The sequence below is a fragment of the Pararge aegeria genome, chromosome 4 (assembly GCF_905163445.1).
Source record: "Pararge aegeria chromosome 4, ilParAegt1.1, whole genome shotgun sequence".
In the NCBI taxonomy this organism is placed as follows: Eukaryota; Metazoa; Arthropoda; class Insecta; order Lepidoptera; family Nymphalidae; genus Pararge; species Pararge aegeria.
In genome coordinates this window covers 18,007,297-18,023,907 of record NC_053183.1, presented here as the reverse complement: position 1 = coordinate 18,023,907, position 16,611 = coordinate 18,007,297, and the positions used below count along the sequence as shown (strand labels likewise).

Genomic DNA, 16,611 nt, shown 5'->3' with positions numbered 1-16,611 from the left:
GAACTGCAAAACACCTGAAGAGTTTGTTCAGTAAAGCGTTATTCCCCGCCCGTCAACCGTGCGAGATGCATTATACAATTCAACGTGAAATTCCACTTAACCTAACCTACATTCCGACATGTGAAACGTGTTCTTCAGAATTTGATAAGGTAATTCTATTTACGGTCGCTAAAAATATTCCAAAACAAATACAGCATTTCTGTCTTCAGGTTTGAAGCCTCATAACGTGGGATAAGGGCAAGAAAAAATACACATAGGTTAGATTAGGTTAGGTCACCGCACTGTGTTGGAAGATGCACCCTCTGTTCCTCGTGCGCCTTCGGCGATTTGTAGAGTCTTTTTAGGGTCGCCGCTGGCTGGGTGCGAACGCGTTCCCGTGGCCCTGCTACCAGGTGACTTGTTGGAACACCGTGGGGTTTTAGCCGGGACGAGTCCGACATAACCACTGTGCCTCCCCGTGGTGCGGTGGTATCCATGGTGGTGGTGGGATTTTCCCACGAAAAACCGCACTGCTGCTCAGAACAGCCCGTTAGCAACTGACACATTACAAACAATTTTACCAATCAAAATAACCATTGCACCACAAAAGCTTTAAAAGCAAGTACCTCTCTTGCAATCTTTCAACCCCGATTTTAATATTTTGGCGGTAGATTTTCGAAACAATACCTTTGTTACTCTCTCTTTAGGCAATCCTCCCCCAGCCCTGTATGTTCCGTTACAAGTAGTCTAGCCGCACCTTTTCGATATCGTTCAATTACTGAGAGGTAGTAAGTAAGATGTAAGTAGTCTTAAGACGGTAGCGGGCTAATCTGATAAAAATATGTTAGGTATATTAAACCTATGTGTTTAACACATACTTACTTAGGATCGAAATATGGTCGCTAACTATATGATGTATTAGAAAGCTAACTAGCCCCCCTCTGTCATAGGGGAGGGGGCCTATCAATGTATCGTATCGTAGGTTAGTAACAAGCCAGAGCGGAACCTCCCACTCCAACAGACCAGAGAAAACCAAGAAATTATACCCCAAATTACCTATGTCGGTGTTCGAATCCGATTCACTCTGGAATTAAGAAAACCGTAGGTATATTTATAGTAATACACACTCACTCACATATCAACCCATTACACTCCAGGGCACGGTTCTCTTCTCACAATGAGAAGGTGGTAGTCCAACACGCTGGCCCAGTGTGGATTGGTGGACTTCACACGCTTTTGAGAATATTATGGAGAACTCTAAGGCATGCAGGTTTCCTCACGATGTTTTGCTTCGCCATTAAAGCAAGTTATATTTTAATTACTTAAACGCACAGAAATTAGAAAAGTTGCCAGCTGGGAACCGACTCAGCTCAGCTCTAACGAAATCAACTCAGAATCGAAGTCCTAAACACTGAGCTATAACCGCTTTGTAAACAAACATATATACGTTTAAATACAAAGACATACATGTGTATAGTAAGTATAGATTATACCTAGGTTATAATAGGTACAAGGTTTCGCACTTCAAAACTTTCATATAATGGTGCTCCCACATTGCCGTTATAAAATGTTTGTAAACATTTTATAACACCAAAACATTTACTAACAAATGTTAACAATTGTTGCACTTTGTTAGAAACTGTTACATGTTATAAGTGCTCCTACATTGATGGAAAATGTTTAAACATTTTATAACATCTAGTATTGGCTCGCAGTTTGGTTTCGCCTTCTGAGGGCTGAGGACGTCTACACGAAAATGGAAGAAGATTTGCTCATTGGAATAGCTTTTATTTTTTGTTTAAAAAAGAAGAAAAAGCGCTCTTATTGGATGCGCCAAACGCTAAAAGCTAGAGGAAAATATAGTGCCACAGACTATCTCAAGGATTTAGGTATTGATGGTTGCTTAAAAGATTTTATAAGAATGAACAGTTCCGAATTTGAATATCTACAAAATTTAATTGGGGCAAAAATAGGCAAACGAGACACTACATTTAGAAAATCTGTAAGTGTGACGGAAAGACTTGCGGTAACGTTAAGATTTTTGGCAACTGGTAGCAGTTATAAAAGTCTTGGAAATGTGTTCAAGTTGTCAGACCAAGTGATATCTATTATCGTACCAGAAGTGTGCGAGGCTCTCAATGAGGTTTTAAAGGAATACATACAGGTAAGTCAAACAACATTTTTAATTATTTTTTTATTTACTTTTAATATGATCTAATCTAATCATACTTTAGGTAGGTACCTATCTTACCTTACTAATAATTTTTTTAATACTTAACAAACCAAACATGTATTTTTTAATTTTTGATTGATTCCAACAAATCGTTTAATGATTGGGTCGAATCTTGGCTTGATTCCGATAAATTAGACGGACTCTGTGTTCTTGCGCTGGTACGAGTATGTGTCCTGGAGTTATCCGAAGAACTGGTTTCAAATGAAGCCGAGGGACTCGGTGCGGTGTAGTATCCTCTCGAGCTACAGTCAGCATTATTTTCCGAAAAAGTGGATAGATTTGGTTCAGAGTTGTATCCCCAGGAACTACTAGCGGTTGGGTCTGTAAAGGTTGTTGGAAAATCATATTGTCCCATTGTCGCATTGTACAAAATATTGTTAATGTGATGTTGAGCAGTATTCTTAGCATTACTGTTTTTTATTTGTTTCAGTTTCATCGAGACATACTCTCCAAATGCGTCATTTTCATCCCTGCTTTTTCTAGATTCGTACATTCTTTGTAAAATATTTACAGCTTCTTGTTGTGTTGGATCTTGTTCTACTTCAGGCCGTCTTCTTTTCCGAAATGGTTTTGGGGTGGCGAAAGGCGTGCCCGTAGTTTCATCAGTGACAGTATTTCCTGTTTCGTTCAAACTGAGAGTGTTTTCTGAAGCAATTCTGTTTTCTTCGTTACCCTGAAAGAATAGAACTAAACGATAATTTCAAGTTATAGGCGCGTCAAATTAGCTAAAATTGTAAAAAAATCTATAACCGCGATTTTCTTTTTCTATTACTTAACAACCCTTAACTGAAATCATATTTTTTTATAGTGTATTCTATTAATATTTCATACTTAATAAAAATATCCAATAAAATTTGTTAGAATAACGAGTTATAAATTTATTTTTCGCGCCTATTTCTTAATCTTCTATTTTTGTTCCAGATACCAACAACACCTCAAGAGTGGCTACACGTGGCAAATTCATTTGAAGAAAAATGGAATTTCCCAAATTGCTTAGGAAGTATCGATGGAAAGCACGTAGCCATACAAAAGCCAATTGATAGCGGCAGTGAATATTACAACTATAAAGGATTTTACAGCGTTGTACTTTTAGCGATAGTGGACGCAGAATACAACTTTCTGTACGTGAATATTGGCTGCCAAGGACGCATAAGTGATGGCGGAGTTTTCGCAAACACAAAATTTCGAAATAAAATTAACGACAATAGTTTAAAAATACCCAGTGACAGCTCACTACCAGGCAGAAACAAACCTCTTCCTTATGTGTTCGTAACAGATGATGCGTTCCCTTTACAAAAACACTTATTAAAACCTTTTCCAGGACCACAGGATAGCAATTCTAAGGAAAGAATCTTCAGTTATAGACTGAGTCGTGCGAGGAGAACAGTAGAGAACGCATTTGGGATTTTGTCAGCCAGATTTAGAGTTTTACGAACTACAATATTATTAGATCCAGAAAAAACTACTACTTTAATTATGACATGCGTGCTACTGCATAATTTTATAAGAAAAACTGAATCGAGCATGATTTACGCTCCATCTCAATACTATGATGGAGATGACATAGTAACTGGTACACGTATCGATGGACAATGGAGATTAGAACAGCAGCAATTAACACCACTTGAAGCATGTGAATCCCTGACAGATGATGGGAAAGAAATAAGAAAAGAATTCGCAGAATATTTTTCAAATGAAGGGTTTTTTGACTGGGCATCTAAATATTATTAAAAGACGTTAAAATAAAACTCACCTGCAACCCTCCATCGACAGTTAAACTTGGAATATTTTTGCCTTTAAGGAACATGAGTTTTTTAAATGCAAACCATTTACTTGACTCATTAGCTCCTGCACCAGATTTATTAGATTTACATTCTCGGTTAAATTGACCTACGAGTGATCGAATCTTTTTTTCAATTACTTTTTTATCCATATTAAATTCACTGGCAATTTCCATCCAAGCATCGTGTTTTTTATTTCGGTCTTTGTAGCTCTCTGACATCGTGTTCCATAGTACTTCTCTTGCTTGAAACATTTCAATCAGTTTGTAAACATCATCGTTATTCCAATTACCGGACATATTTTATTGCTTGGCGCACGCGCAACCACTAATACACACGCACAGCGATGCACGCTGACACAAAGGAACTGACAAGCGAGACACCACGCGCAGCGACCTGCGTACTCTAACCCCCACCGCACCGCACCGCCTATCCCGCCATCACCCTTATAAAATGTTTACAAACAAAAGATAACACATGTTTTATTTTGTTATAATTTGTTTTGTTATAAAATGTTTACTAACATTACTAAACATTTTCTAACATGAAAATTTATTTGTGATTAAATGTTTGCTAACAAATGTTTACTAACGTTATTAAACATTTTCTAACGGCAATGTGGGAGCACCATAACTGTCAACACGCCAGCAACCGCTAGTACCCTTAAATACGTCGCAGTGCTGTGAGTCGACGGCGCTGCGACACGAAGTGAGCTTAAAGCATAGTGTACACTGACAGCTTCTAATAGAGACTCTTATAATATCAGTTACTTTTATTGCTGCTATTATTTTTGGACGCGCTTCTTAACAGAAGGTTAAGCAAAGAAATGAATGAAAGAAAGCATACACTTATATTCCAATTTCATTTATTTCAAATAGGCCTAGTTTATAAGTACTTTTGAAACGTCAAGTGAGTCTGTTTGTAGTAACTCTATTACCGGTTTGGAAGACAGATTCCACTGAGAAGAGCCGGCAAGAAACTCAGCAGATTCAGCTCTTTTCAAACATCATTTTATAGTGTAACAATCTTTAGATTTTTTTTTGTTTTTGAGCTTAGTGGCCTGCTTCCAAGTGGCCTTGTCGTTGAGGAATTCATCAATCGTTTAGTAGCCACGATTCGTTAAATATATTGTTTAAACTTAGGTAAAGGTTGATCTAATATTACCCTCGGTATCATTTTATAAAAGCATATTATACACAACAGAGATATAAATTCACAAAAAGAATAGAACGTTAAAGTAGATGGTACACTTTTCCAGACTTGTCTGTATGTAGCGATCTCTTCCAGGGAAACCAAAGCGTATAAGAAAATGCTTTATATAGATTTGATAAGAGATAGTTAAAAAAACTTTTCATATAACATTTCCCAACTGTTTAACGTATTTATTTATTTATTTATTTCATTACAAATTGTACACATAGCAACTACAAAATACAAAATTGTAAAAACTTCACAAATTATTTAGATGTATAATATTTATAGGTTATAGTTATTAGTTAGGTACATCTACATCGCAAAATACTTAACGTACTACTACGTCAACTGTTCATTGACTACTGAACTAGTATAAACTGTGTTTCAGTAGTCAGCCTTCCTCAATTATACAGGAAAAATTACACAACGAGCAAATAGTGAGAAATTTTAAGAAAATTGCGCAACCCAGGTTTTTTTATAAATTACTACAAGTGAGCCTACAAGGACAGAACTTTTCTTCTCCGAGTGCTCTCCGAAGGGCAGAGATATTCCAAACTGGTACGGAAATTTTGGCAATAGAAAATCCTTAACAATGCTGACCTGACCCAGAACTTCGTGATCCCGAGTTTGACGTCCAACTAACCACTAGATCAACTAGGAAGTAACGTGTGATAATAGCCGCCAAAGCCCGTCAACCCTATTGTACGCGCGCAGGATCAAAACTCTTAATCCTTCTTTCCTTTTGTCATATTGTTACGTAGTATAAAACGAAGTTCCGCTGTTTGTATGCTTAGCTCTTTTCAACTACACACCGGATTTTAATGCAGTTTTCAGCCATAGATACAGTGATTCAAGAGGTATATCAAGTATACTAAAAACTTATAGTGTGTTTATATGTATATTATAAGTATTTATGTATATTATTCATAAAAATATTCATCAGTCACAAGCACTACCCATAATACAAGCTACGCTTACTTTGGGGCTAGATAGCGATGCGTGCGTTGTTGTAGTATATAAATTATTTAGTATATATAATAATGTGAAGTATACATGCCTTTTATATCAGACTAAAGCATTGAGTAAACAAAAGATGTAAGATGTCGTAACAAACATTATTCTGTGCATTGCAAACGTTGGCTAAACCTTACGAGATAGATTAAATGAATGTTATCGCATTATTACTCTAAACTGCCCCACATCAGTATCTACATTACTACAAAAACAGGGATAAAACAACAATTCCATAAGTATAAACCTACCTTAAGTTGTCCTGTATTTCGGAGAAAGACCGGAACATGACGACGGGATATTGAAAGGAATTCTCGAAAGATTTACAGGCTTCGCCAGTTACGTAACGCTTTCGAAAATCCGGACTCGGGATGCAAATATATCATTGTGGATATTATAGATAAGACGTTCGGTACAAAGTATCGGTTTTAAGTACCACTTAAAATGGATTCGCAAAAAGTATTCATGTTTACTTGATAATAAAAAACTCAGAGTCACTGATCGGGCGATGGATAAAGATATGCTGGAAATAACTCTACGTGATCAAATCCTCTCTACGTAAGGTGATCTTTAAAAGAACCACAGTTAATGACATAAAACAACGAGTCGCGAAGCTGAAGTGGTAATGGCTGGTGCACATAGCTCGTAGAACCGATGGACGTTGGGTCACCTTCACAAGTGGCTGGGATGAGACACAAGTGATGGGAGATCGAGTCCCGGCACGCACCACAAACCTTTACGGGAGTTAGATGTTTTTAACTTACGCAATTAAAATATGCTTTGAGAAGGGTTTAGGTCGAAGTCCACAACGCTTGGCTGGCTGGAATGGTGGATTAACTTTTAGAACGTCATGGAGAACTATCAGGCATGTAGGGTTTCCTCACGATATTCTCCTTTATCGTTAAAGCAAGTAATATTTAATTGCTTAAAATGCACATAACTTAAAAAGGGTTGAGGTAAGCGTGCTTGGGCTCGAACTCAATCCCGGAAATTGAAGCCGAAGTCCTAACAACTGAGCTTCATCATCATCATCAAAGCTCTACAGCCCTGGGTGGGCCTTGGCTTGGTCAAGCATATTTCTCCATTTGAGGCGGTCAGAAGCTGCTTCTTTCCAGCTTCGAACTCTCAGAACCCTTATATCCCTCTCAACTCCATCACTCCACCGACCCCTAGGTAGTCCTCGGCCTCTACGCCCCTCCAAAGTGCCCTCCATCAACCTCTTTGGCGCTCTCGTGCCTTCCATGCGTTGCACATGCCCTGCCCATTGCATTCTTAACAGTTTGATAGTCTTGACATTCGGTTCTTTAAATAGTTCGTATAGCTCGTGATTAGACCGAATGCGCCAAAATGCGCCAAAACACGATAAACTCAATAAGCTTAGAATAGTATAGGTAGGAACCAAAATCCGTATCCGTTGTCGAACATTATAACCTAGCAGTGGCGTGCACATGGCTTTTGACCAGGGTAGGCATAAAGCAGAAAGATGGCATCAAATGGAAAAATTGCCCTCCTATACGAGTTGGTAATATAAAAGTTATAGGATAGGCAGTGCTTTTGTGCATGTATAAAGTGCACGCCGCTGTAATCTAGTGGCTAGCCTAATGGCTATTACCGCTCCAGGCTGTAAACCTGTATACAGCTACAGAAGTGTATTAATATTTACGCGAATGAAAATCAATACCTGTCAGTAACTTGCTTCATTAGTGAAAATATTCGCTGAAATGTCGAGAGGTAGACAGGGGCCGCATTCGAGAAAAATTTTATCCGCTCGCAGTAGGTACTTCTCGTTGCGGTGCGTTTCCATTAAACCTAAAACCAGAAAGGAGATGAGACAGATTAACAAAAGATTTAAATCGCTTAGAATCCCCAGCAATTATAACGGGGCCGAAGGCTTATGTACGCGTAATAGCGGTTTTGATAACCTCCCTGACGAAGCGGTGAGAGCTGTGGTGGGAGGTCCCGTGTTCGATCCCCAGCAGGGGTCAAAGACGTGCCGCTTAGCTACTTAGCGTTGCGGTACTTATCAGGTTCGAGTCTAGGCATATTTATAACGACCAAAAAAAACGAAAGCTGGAAGCATTGGCATTGCTTTTATTAAAGTGGCATTTTAGCGTAGGCGAACAGAAATGAAATGCAAAACGCATGTAAAGACCAATTATACCATATTTTGGAAATCCACATCTCGAATTCGCTTTGGTTCAGGATAACTGTCTTACTGCGGACAAGAATTATTTATTTAAGTATACACCGTTATGTTATTTTGATTCATAATGCATGAAGAATCAAACGGTACTTAACGAAGTTGAATAGAGTAGCGAATAGCAGATCTGATAAGAGCTACCTGAGCAGCCGCCATGCTTTATACTGATAAACAAAAGAATAAAACTTCTCGATCCAATTCACCTCATTCTCCGCTCCACTTCAGTAAAAACGCGCACCTCTCTTCACAGCACCCCGACAATGGATACGAACCCTAAGCTTGTTGCAATAGCGCCCACAAATTGCTCACTGAAATATAGAAATGTTGGATATTTCTCCATAACATATTTTCCACGCGTATAAACTTTCAGAGAATAGCTACATAGAATTCCGAGAAAACGGATTGTTAGCTTTGATGATGTATGGCAACTATTGTACCTTTGTATTTTAGTTTATAATAGAGTTGGTAAGGTTTACAGTTGTTGATATTGCTGTATCGAAATAAACGTCTCTTCGCAGAATTTGTACATTGGAGACTTTGTTTGTTTGTTTGAATGCTTTATTGCACACACACATTTTATACAAAGTAAGCACATCTAAAACATAAGAAACAGAATAGAATATGGGGCGGTCTTATCGCTAAAGCTATCTCCTCCTCCTCCTCTCCAGACAACCTTTGACGTTAGGAAAGACGAAGAAACGGGGTGGTGCAGCAATTTAAAATAGAATAATATATTATATTTATTATAATTTAAAAAATAATAATAAACTACTTACTTATAAATCCTAATAATACACACATATTATACATAATATGTATACTTCTAGAATTTGAGAGTTCAGGTTATGTATTCAAGATTCTTAATACCTTCAAAGTTTTCATACATTTCCTTAGGTCTTCTTCAATAGGACACGTCTCCCAGACGTTAAAAACACGAGAGTCGTATACTCGTACGCCAGTCAAGAATTACTTTGGACTACGTTGTTTCAAGTCTTAATTTCCAATGAGCCATCCAATTATTAACACATCGTTAGTGGACCCCTAACGAGGTGAACCGCTGACGATGAAGACCAGTCACCGTGAGGCAAGCGGCCCAGGTAGTTTTCGGAACTGTCAACAAAAGACCTACGTTCAGCATCAATCAATTGAAGTGATGCTGATCCAATTATTCATATTTACACTATCTCCATTATACACAAGCTTCATCTTCGTAATATTAAGAAAAAAACTGGAATCCTACTGAAACGTAATTAGACTTAATTCTCTGTGATAAAATATATAATAACCTGGGTGGTTTTCTAATCAATGAATGAATGAATCAATACACTTTTATTGTACACCACATAAACATATAGAAAAATTATGAATAAAAATTTAACAAAAAGTATACAATGTGGCGGCCTTATCGATGTCTTCCAGGCAACCAATGGCGTTAAACACAGCTAATGCTAGCTAGCTATAAGTATTTTTTTTGTAAACTTTTATGGAAATATAAAAAAAACTTTATAATTCTTTCCTCGGTCCAGGCTACAAGACTTCCGCTGCATCTGGTGTCGCAGAAGCGTCCACGCAAGCTGCCGGCCGAGCTGGCGAGCCGCCTGTTCCCTGGGGCCTGCCCGAGCATCCGTGGTACCTCCAACACGCTTACACTCCGTCGGTCCAGATGACGGGTGGCTGCCAGATAGACCACCGAACGCCTCACCGCTCATCGTCTTCGTCAATTCAAGATCTGGTGAGCTACTGCTTTAAGTATTTGGATTAAATAAAATCTGAATCACGCTTCTGATACATTATGGTCGTCGAAGATGACAGGCCACCTATTTCTTAATTAAGCATCTATTACACTTTCTAGAAGGTGAATGAATGAATTAATGAATACACTTTTATTGTACACCAAAGAAAAAAGTAGTTACAGAGATATAAATACAAATCAAGAGAGTACAATTTGGTGGCAACTACGTCAGATAATTTCATTGACTTCCTCCTTCATCTGCCGATTGCCGCTGTGGGCAGTGGCCCTGCTTTCTGAGCAAGCCATAAATGTTTTTCAGTGCCTGAGTGTTTATCTGTATTTATGTATAGTATTAATTAAAATATTCATCAGTCATCTTAGTACCAATAACACAAGCAAACGCTTACTTTGGGCTAGATGGCGATGTGTGTATTATCGTAGTATATTTATTTTATTTGTTTATTTACCACACCAGGGAGCAAGTATGTCTGCCTGTCCACCAAGGCGAAATGGGGTAGAGTAAATTATCATTTTCTAGAATGGATTTCTTTCTCTCTTTCTAATGACAGATCTAGTTTCTAGCGAGGCTTCATGGGCTTCAGTGACTCATAAATATCTATCTCAGCAGCCTCTTTGCAGGAGGAATGGTTAAAATCAATTTTCCGTCCAAAAGATAAAATATGACTTGTGATAAGTTTTATCAGCAAAGTAATTGCACTGACTGACAAATGCGCTCGAGTCAAAATCCAGCACGTTCATTTCAGGTTTTCTCTATTTCTGTGCGTTTCAGGTTTTTTATATTTCTGTTTAATTTTATTTCTGCGACATGAACAATTGGTGGTTGGTTCTTTAATGTTGTAATTTTGTTTTATATAACTCTTTATCCCTTACCAGCCCACTTTAATACAGAATGAGAAGAGTTTTGGCCAATTGCGGATGTGTATACGTCACGCGCATTTGAAAACGATATGAAAACATTACTAGGGTGTAATGTTGACAGAACAAATAAATAGTAAATAATAAAATAGTTTATTCACAAGAATGTAGGTACATAGAGTTTTTATAATGTAAAGTAATTATTACAATATTTATACAAACAAATGCGTACCTCACAAATTATATTGGTGTATATGTAATAAATGTAAGTAATGGTGCAATTTAAAATCTACTGTCCCTTATTTAGGTAAAAACCTGTATTACAGGCGACAGTGCTCTCCTTAAATTGTTGTCTCCGATGATTGAGTGTATGATTATGCGTGTGTGAGTTTGCGTCGCGTAGGTAATTGTACTCGCGTATATGTTTGCTTATACAAGATAATTATTATATTAAATTATATATACATATATAAATTTGTTTTGCAGGTGTCTGTGTGTGTTTGTATGTATGTATGTATGAATATGTGTGTGTGCTTGTATGTGTGTGTGTGTGTGTGTGTGCTTGTATGTGTGTGTGTGTGTGTGTGTATATGTGAGTTAGAGTTTTACATATTAATTCGATCCTAATAAATGTGCTATCTTTCTTTCTTCTCACAAATGAACGTATTTTATGCAGGTGACAACCAAGGTGTGAAATTCCTCCGCCGCTTCAAGCAGCTTCTGAACCCTGCACAAGTCTTCGAGCTGAGCGGCGCTGGGCCAAGACTCGGTTTGCGCCTGTTCAGGCACTTTGCCCCTCTACGAGTGCTCGTGTGCAGTGGTGACGGGTCCGTTGGATGGGTGTTGCAGGAAGTCGATAAGTTGGATATGCATGTACGTATCAGTCTTTTTACCGCCTTAAATTTTTTTTTGTCACTGAGCTATATGCGGATACATCCGGATAGAGTAAAGGGTAGATAGTGTTCCTTAGATGTCCAGCAAAGCCATCAAAACTGACATGTGGTGGTTCTTAGTTCCAGCTTAGTCTCTCAGGGGGGGAGAGTCCTACAAAACCTCCATCCTGCCCAAGGGACATGGATAGCCATAAATATATATAGCCGTAGATATAAATAGACAAAGTGATGGTAAAAAAAGGTAATAAAGTGCAACATATTTGACGAAGTTTTCACTAAACAATCAATTGCATAGTCAACGTGCGTAGAGGGTACATTGCCGAAGATCTGTTTGGTGTGGAGTATAAAGATTGAAGAGAATATAAATTCCGTCGTACATATTCTCCTGCTTTTCGCGGAGTATAACAATTAATTTACAATGAAGAATAAAAAGTAGCGTTAATAGTCGACCTGCGCATTGTACAATAACACATTTACAATACAACTAGCTGGTGCCTAGGAAAATTAAGCTTAATTTGCTATTAAGTTTAATTTTCATATCATGGATTTCCGAAGTAACGCCTGCTTGTATCCAATATTTAGGTGGTGCCTGTTATTTCTTCAGCTTGGGTTAAAGTTTTAGAGAAACTCGCCAAACTCTAGTAAGCTCGAGGTTTTTAATTTTATCACATTTGCAGACTACTTTATTACTCACTCGTCATCTGTTCTGTCAATGGAGCTTTTAGACTTTTATTTTAGTTCTTTATGTTATCCATTCTTGTTACACCGCATTAATCTAAACATTCGTGTTACGGTCGCGTGTTCTCTTCTGTAATGCGTCCCTTTTACCGACCAACATTTTCAAAATTCAAAATTCAAAATTCATTTATTTCAAGTAGGCCTAATTAATAAGCACTTATGAAACGTCAAGTCTGTTTGTAGTGACTCTACCACCGGTTCGGAAGGCAGATTCCACTGAGAAGAGCCGGCAAGAAACTCAGCAGATTGCTCTTTTCCAACATCATTTTAAAGTTTAACAATCTTTAAAAAAAATCTGTTTGTGAGAGATGGGAGCAGAGTGGCCTGCTTCCAAGCAGCCTTGTCGTTTAGGATCCGTGGAACATGACAGGGCTTAGACACTTTTAATATATTGATTTGTAGTCGCAACATACGTTAATATCGGTCAATATAGGCCCAAACTATAGACATTCACATAACACACATGCATATACACACACACAAACACACACACACTAACACACAATTGCGCACACACACGCACACACACACACACACACACACACCCGCAATAAATAAGTCGCTGCATGTTTTTATTATTTTAATTGACTCTTATTCTCTTTTTTTTATTGGCATTTACTATGTTCTACTTTTGTCTTATTGGTGCTATACATTTATTGTTGGAGGTGGGCGTTGATTGTTGCGACACAGTTTATACTACTGCAACAGTTATTGTGGCACCATGTTTATTGTGTCAATTCTGTACCCTTACCAATATTCTGAATAAATGAAATAAAAATGAAATAAATGAATATTGCAGTCGTTTTGAAAAAAATGTGATTTTTTGTGAAATATGAAAATGAGGCTGGGTCAAGGCCGTTGTCCACGGCGCTGGCCCAGTGTGGATTGGTAGACAGTGTGGATCTCTGAAAATATTATCATAGTAAAGTCGAAGTCTTACACACAGCGATAGATATATAGATGACTAGCTGGAACCAAAGGAACCGAGCTAAATGTCGGGATAAAAAGTATTCTATATTACTTCTAACACTTCCAAGAATATGTGTACAAAGTTTCATGAGGATCGGTTGCGTGAAAGCGTAACAAACAAACTTACATTGACATTTATAATATTAAGTAGGGAAAATGATAGTTTATATAAAATTATATTGGCGAACAGCCTAAAAACTAGCCAAACAGTTCAAATATTTATTTTTTCTGTAGCGACTGGTCCAAACTGCGGTGCTACCATTGGGCACGGGGAACGATCTAGCGAGAGTCCTCGGCTGGGGGGCTGCTTGTGACGACGCGGCCAACCTGCAGCAGTTGATTGAACGGTACGAGAGGGCTTCCACCAAGATGCTGGATAGGTAAGGAACCAGAATAAATGGTAGGGCTATCACACTAATGTTTTTATGATAGCCTTACAATGGTAGGGCTATCATAAAAACCTAAAAAGAAAACATTAAAAAAGAAATTACAACCACAATTTGAACGCAAAAATATATAAATTATAATATCGATAGTAAAATATTATCATTGTTTTCTGTTATTAATTTCACCAAGGGTTGTCTGTAAGAGATTGCTTTTGCAATAAGGCCGCCTTTGCACACAACTGTATTTAACTTTTTTTATTATTATTTTTTTTATTGTTTTTAATTTTACTTATTTTTTGTGTTTCTTGTATTGTTTCTAAGTTTGTGCAATAACGTATTCTAAATAAACAAATAGAAATCATCTAATGAAATGGAAATAAGCCGTTAAGTCAAAATACAAGTATATTTTAATGAAATGAAAAAAAGTCATCCTTGAATAATATCCATTATACTGTTGATAACACATGCATTTGTATGCATGTGTTATGTTATGTTAATTTGTCGAAAATAATAACATTAAGTAAAGTCAAAAAAATCATTAATTGAGTAAAAGCACTTAAATAATAGCCACTCATGCAATTTTCTCTTAAATAAAGGAAGATAGATAGATAGATAGATAGATAGATAGATAAATTCTTTAATGCACACAATTTATAATATAAATTGAAAACATAAATATTAGAAGAATAAAAATGCGCAAAGGCGGTCTTATCGCTTTAAGCGATCTCCTCCAGACAACCCTTAATGAAAGAAGAAAAGGAGTATGGAAACGGGATAGTGCAATTTAAAAAATATATAACATAAACTACATCTACTGTATATAACAATAATACATAAACAGCTAATACAAATACAAATAATACAGAAATAAATAAATACACATATAAATATATACATATATACACAAAGAAGAAGGAAGATTCATTCCTTCTATGGATTCTGGCAACTTGTTATATTCTCGTTTTTATAATTAACGTGTCAACCGGCTAAAGCAAGGGAACATGGAATAGGAAAAGTTTACCCCCGTTTAATATTACACATACATTATTTGGATATTATTTCTATTTGTGCGCCAGTGCTCTGAGAGTTGATAAAGCTGTGGGAGAAAATAAATTTTTATCCTTTCCCCGGGGATATAATGATATCTATAATAATTATAATTAATAATAATAAATATATAATTATTATTAATTATAATTATAATTAATATTATAATTATTATAGATATTTCCCCATGCTAGCCGTGCAGAGACAGCTAATGATGTCAAAAATCTTAATTAAACTGAAAATGACAAGTCTTAATAAAGAGCCTATCCTTTTCTACAGGAATAATATGCGTGTACTTTCACTTCTGTACTTTGTGTTATTTCATCAAAAACCTCCCTCGTATTTGACAGAGAAGTTCACTTTTCTTGGTCAGCAATCTTTAATATCCGTGTGTTGACGCTGAGTATGCCTTATCATAAGACAAAATTTTACAAGCGTTCGTTTAGCGTACGAGCTGTGGAATTGTGGAGTACGCTTCCAATTAGCATACTATTATCCAAATCTTATGTTTGTTGTCTGTTTTATGTTTTTTTTTATGTTAATTTAGTTTTAAGTCCTAATATTTAATTTTGTTTGTTGTACCACCTACTTATTTCTTATAACATTTTCTTGTATGCCGTTGGTTGCCGTTGAAGAGATCGCTATTTAGCGATAAGGCCGCCAAATTGTACGTTCTACCTTATTGTGCTGTTGTATTTGTATCTCTGTAAATTTTCTCTGTGGTGTACAATAAAAGTGTATTCATTCATTCATTCATTCAAATCACAACGATATTTAAAAAAGCAGATAAGGCCCATTATATTGTCGACGACTATTAAAAACATGTATCTACTTATATATTTATTCTCAGTTAGATATTTATTGTAAGTAATAATACATATAGATGGAAATAATAATTACAAACTAAAATTAATATTTATAATAAATATAAGCCGTCCAAATGTTCACTTATGGGCATGGTACCCAAAATGCTGGCGCTATTGCCCCTTTGTAGCCCCTTGTGCCTCCTAGACTTAGCCGTTGGGTAAGTTAAAGTATTTAAATGTGTATGTGTTGTTATTATATATATTAGTTTTTTTTTTTTTTTTTAATTATATTATGAACTTTTGATCTATTTGTGTTAAACTAGTGTATGTATAAGTATGTAGGTATTCCTACATAGCTTCACAAAATACTTAAAAAAAACCCATTTATTCTACTAACATAATTCTAAATTTCTTGGTATTTCATATTGTTACTATACAACATTATTTATTTTTAAGAAATGAATTTATTCCATAATTTTAATTCACAACTTATTCATTACCATTTTACAGACTTACAATGGATAAAAGAATGTACTAAATTATAGCATCTACACTAATAAATTAAAATTAATACTATGTCCTACTATTATAAATAAATACACTACGACAATACATCGCCATCTAGCCCCAAAGTAAGCGTAGCTTGTGTGACGGGTACTAAGATAACTTATGAATATTTTTTATGAATAATATACATAAATGCTAATAATATACATATAAACACCCAGACACTGAAAAACATTCATATTCATCAAGCAAACATTCT

The 16,611-nt window shown here is 36.4% G+C and overlaps 3 protein-coding genes across 3 annotated transcripts in view; 2 read left to right on the top strand and 1 right to left on the bottom strand.

Moving 5' to 3' along the window:
* LOC120637779 (diacylglycerol kinase eta) overlaps positions 1-16,611 on the top strand; it is a 168,298-nt gene that overhangs the window by 132,146 nt on the left and 19,541 nt on the right. Inside the window, 3 exon segments of the mRNA XM_039909792.1 lie at positions 9,925-10,130; positions 11,683-11,879; positions 13,841-13,986. Coding sequence (XP_039765726.1) covers positions 9,925-10,130; positions 11,683-11,879; positions 13,841-13,986 — 549 coding nt within the window.
* On the top strand, positions 1,518-3,912 carry LOC120637783. Its single transcript, XM_039909796.1, has 3 exons — positions 1,518-2,143; positions 3,134-3,333; positions 3,534-3,912. Exons 1-3 carry the CDS (start codon positions 1,736-1,738, stop codon positions 3,544-3,546), a joined length of 621 nt encoding a protein of 206 aa, XP_039765730.1. The 5' UTR covers positions 1,518-1,735; the 3' UTR covers positions 3,547-3,912.
* On the bottom strand, positions 2,227-4,386 carry LOC120637782. Its single transcript, XM_039909795.1, has 2 exons — positions 3,966-4,386; positions 2,227-2,885 (listed from the first exon to the last, which is right to left on the bottom strand). The coding sequence occupies exons 1-2, from the start codon at positions 4,290-4,292 to the stop codon at positions 2,277-2,279; spliced, it is 936 nt and encodes a 311-aa protein (XP_039765729.1). The 5' UTR covers positions 4,293-4,386; the 3' UTR covers positions 2,227-2,276.